This window comes from Sinocyclocheilus rhinocerous, unplaced genomic scaffold (genome assembly GCF_001515625.1).
Source record: "Sinocyclocheilus rhinocerous isolate Xijiao unplaced genomic scaffold, SAMN03320098_v1.1 scaffold4536, whole genome shotgun sequence".
Taxonomy (NCBI): domain Eukaryota; kingdom Metazoa; phylum Chordata; class Actinopteri; order Cypriniformes; family Cyprinidae; genus Sinocyclocheilus; species Sinocyclocheilus rhinocerous.
Window position 1 is genome coordinate 212931 of NW_015666165.1, and position 2707 is coordinate 215637.

The 2707-nt window shown below is 42.8% G+C and overlaps 1 protein-coding gene across 2 annotated transcripts in view; it reads left to right on the forward strand.

Moving 5' to 3' along the window:
• LOC107731806 (ATP-binding cassette sub-family B member 7, mitochondrial-like) overlaps positions 1 to 2707 on the forward strand; it is a 68632-nt gene that overhangs the window by 28797 nt on the left and 37128 nt on the right. For both annotated transcript variants that reach the window (XM_016542984.1, XM_016542983.1), the window contains exon 6: positions 655 to 923. In XM_016542984.1, coding sequence (XP_016398470.1) covers positions 655 to 923 — 269 coding nt within the window. The remainder of the gene's footprint in view (positions 1 to 654; positions 924 to 2707) is intronic.

Below are 2707 nucleotides of genomic sequence, written 5' to 3' on the forward strand. Positions count from 1 at the left end.
ATCCCTTTGCAACGTCACTAGGGGAGCGAGATCAGACGCGCTCGTTTTTTCAGACGCTTGCAGAAAAAAGCTTATCAAAACAAAGTTACTGGGTTAATCTTTTTCATGTTTCCTTGATGTGGAATGGTAGATGCACCGTGGACCTGATTATAGCACTTAAAACCTGGAAAAGTCAGATTTTCATGATATGTCACCTTTAAAGCCTATCGGGCCTTAACAAGGCTCTTGTTACCTAAACGGTGTTAATGTTGTAAAGCAGCTATACAGTGAGTCAGGTCTACTCGTGGGTCAAGAAGAGTTTAAGCTGGCAGGTTTAATGAGCTTTAGGTGCTCTTGAGTGAAGAGAAAGAAGTCGTGTACTCTGTTGTCATGCAATCTAATGTGTTTTTTCAGTCTCTGACTGTGTGAATGTTCTCTGAAGCTTGTTAACATTCATACAGACGCACATGCAAATAATATGCAGTGTGCAATGTTAGGCTCTTCATATCTGAGTGCTGCTGTGACTGTCCCCAATAAATCCTAATTTATTGGAAGTTGTCTACGCCGCACGCAGTGACTCCCTTTGTTTCTCCAGCAACTATGTAAATGAAGTGGCACACGCTTTCTGTGCTTTTAAGTTTGTGTTGTGTTGACAGTGAACGCGTGTGTTTTCAGACGGTGTTTCCCGCGCCGGGTCCGCTCTCTTCAATGAGCTGAGGAACGCAGTGTTCGGGAAAGTGGCTCAGAGCTCCATCAGAAGGATAGCCAAGAACGTCTTTCTCCAACTTCACAACCTGGACCTGGGCTTCCACCTGAGCAGGCAGACGGGAGCGCTGTCCAAAGCCATCGACCGTGGCACTCGAGGAATCAGCTTTGTGCTCAGCGCTCTGGTCTTTAACCTGGGGCCTACACTCTTTGAAATGATACTGGTCAGCAGCATTTTGGTAAGTCCAAAGGATATCTTCGTATGTTAGTAAGTTTATAAGGTCGCACTTTATTTAAGGTCCAATTCTCGCGATTAACAAACCATTAACTATGACTTTTGCCTCAATAAACAACTAATTTGCTGCTTATTAATAGTTAGTAAGGTAGTTGTTAAGTTTAGGTATTAGGGCTGTAGAATATGCTCATGCAGAATATAAGTGCTAATAAACAGCCAACATGTTAATAATAGGCATTCTAATAAGCAACTAGAGAGAATTGGCCCCTATATTAAAGTGTTATCATTTATAAAGCCACAATTTTACCACAGAGAACAGCTGTTCATGGGCACAATTACACATGAGTGAAATTGTAGCAAAATATTGCAAGCAAAAAAGGTTCATTGTCTCGACTGTGTAGCATCCCGTAAGGCTATGTTCAGACTGAAGGCAAACCATATTTTTTTCTCAAATCAGATCTTTTTAGGCAGACTGTCCTCACTATTAATTGCAAGTGATCAAACCAGATTTGCATGTCCAGTCATACCCATGTTTTTCATGAGGCTTCCAAAACAGATGCAGAAAAATGGAGGTGCATCGTCTCAATGTCCATATTAAGCATCCTATCAAGACGCGGTTCAGAACTCCTCTGTCGCACAAGAAACCTCAGCGCCAGTATATATTGTGATGTTCTGTGCTGTAGTTTGAATACTGTATGAATATTTCTGCCATTTCTGTCACCGGTTTTGACGTTATTGTGTTTGTCACATTAAGAGTGATGCAAAATACATTTTGAAATCCAATATGAGCATCTATGAGCGTCCAGACTAAGACACATCTGTAAAAATTCGCCTTTCAAACACCTACATATGTGGTTTGTAACATATTTGAAAAAAAAATTAAAAATCACATTCCATGCGTTGTTTTTTTTTTTTTGCTGTTCAGGCATTCAAAACCCATCTGGATAATATCTAAATACAGATTTTTCTCTGACAGTCTGAACTCGGCCTAAGAAACACAGCTCAAACAGAAGTCACACAGCGGCGAATTCAGGGCTTAAAGTTGTCCAGCGTGCAGCGTTTGGCTGCGGAAAAAAATAGTCCTACATTAAAAAAACAAAACAAAAAAAACACTTATATTAGGGGTGTGAACCTACACTGGTCTCACGGTTCGGTTCGGTTATGATTATCATGTCATCGATTCGGTTCAATTCGATATCACGATGCCTATCTGTAAGCAGACTCGTCACCGTCCTGAATGAGGCCGATGTGTGTGGTGTCGTCTGCAAGCTTCAGGAGCTTGACAGAGGGGTCTTTAGATGTGCAGTTATTGGTGTAGAGGGAGAAGAGCAGTGGGGAGAGAACACACCCCTGGGGGGCGCCAGTGCTGATCGTATGGGTGCTGGATGAGAATTTTTCTTGCTGCTGCCTGTCTGTAAGAAAGCTGGTGATCCACTGACAGATGGAGGTGGGCACGGATAGCTGAGTTAGTTTGGGCAGGAGGAGGTTCGGAATGATAGTGTTAAAAGCAGAGCTGAAATCCACAAACAGGATCCTCACATAAGTCCCCGGTCTGTCCAGATGTTGCAGAACATAATGCAATCCCATGTTGACTGCATCATCCACAGACCTGTTTGCTCGGTAGGCAAACTGCAGGGGGTCCAGTAAGGGTCCAGTGATGTCCTTCAGATAAGACAGCACCAGCTTTTCAAATGACTTCATGGCCACAGATGTTAGAGCTACAGGCCTGTAGTCATTTAGTCCTGTAATTTTGGGTTTCTTTGGGATGGGGATGATGGTGGAGTGTTT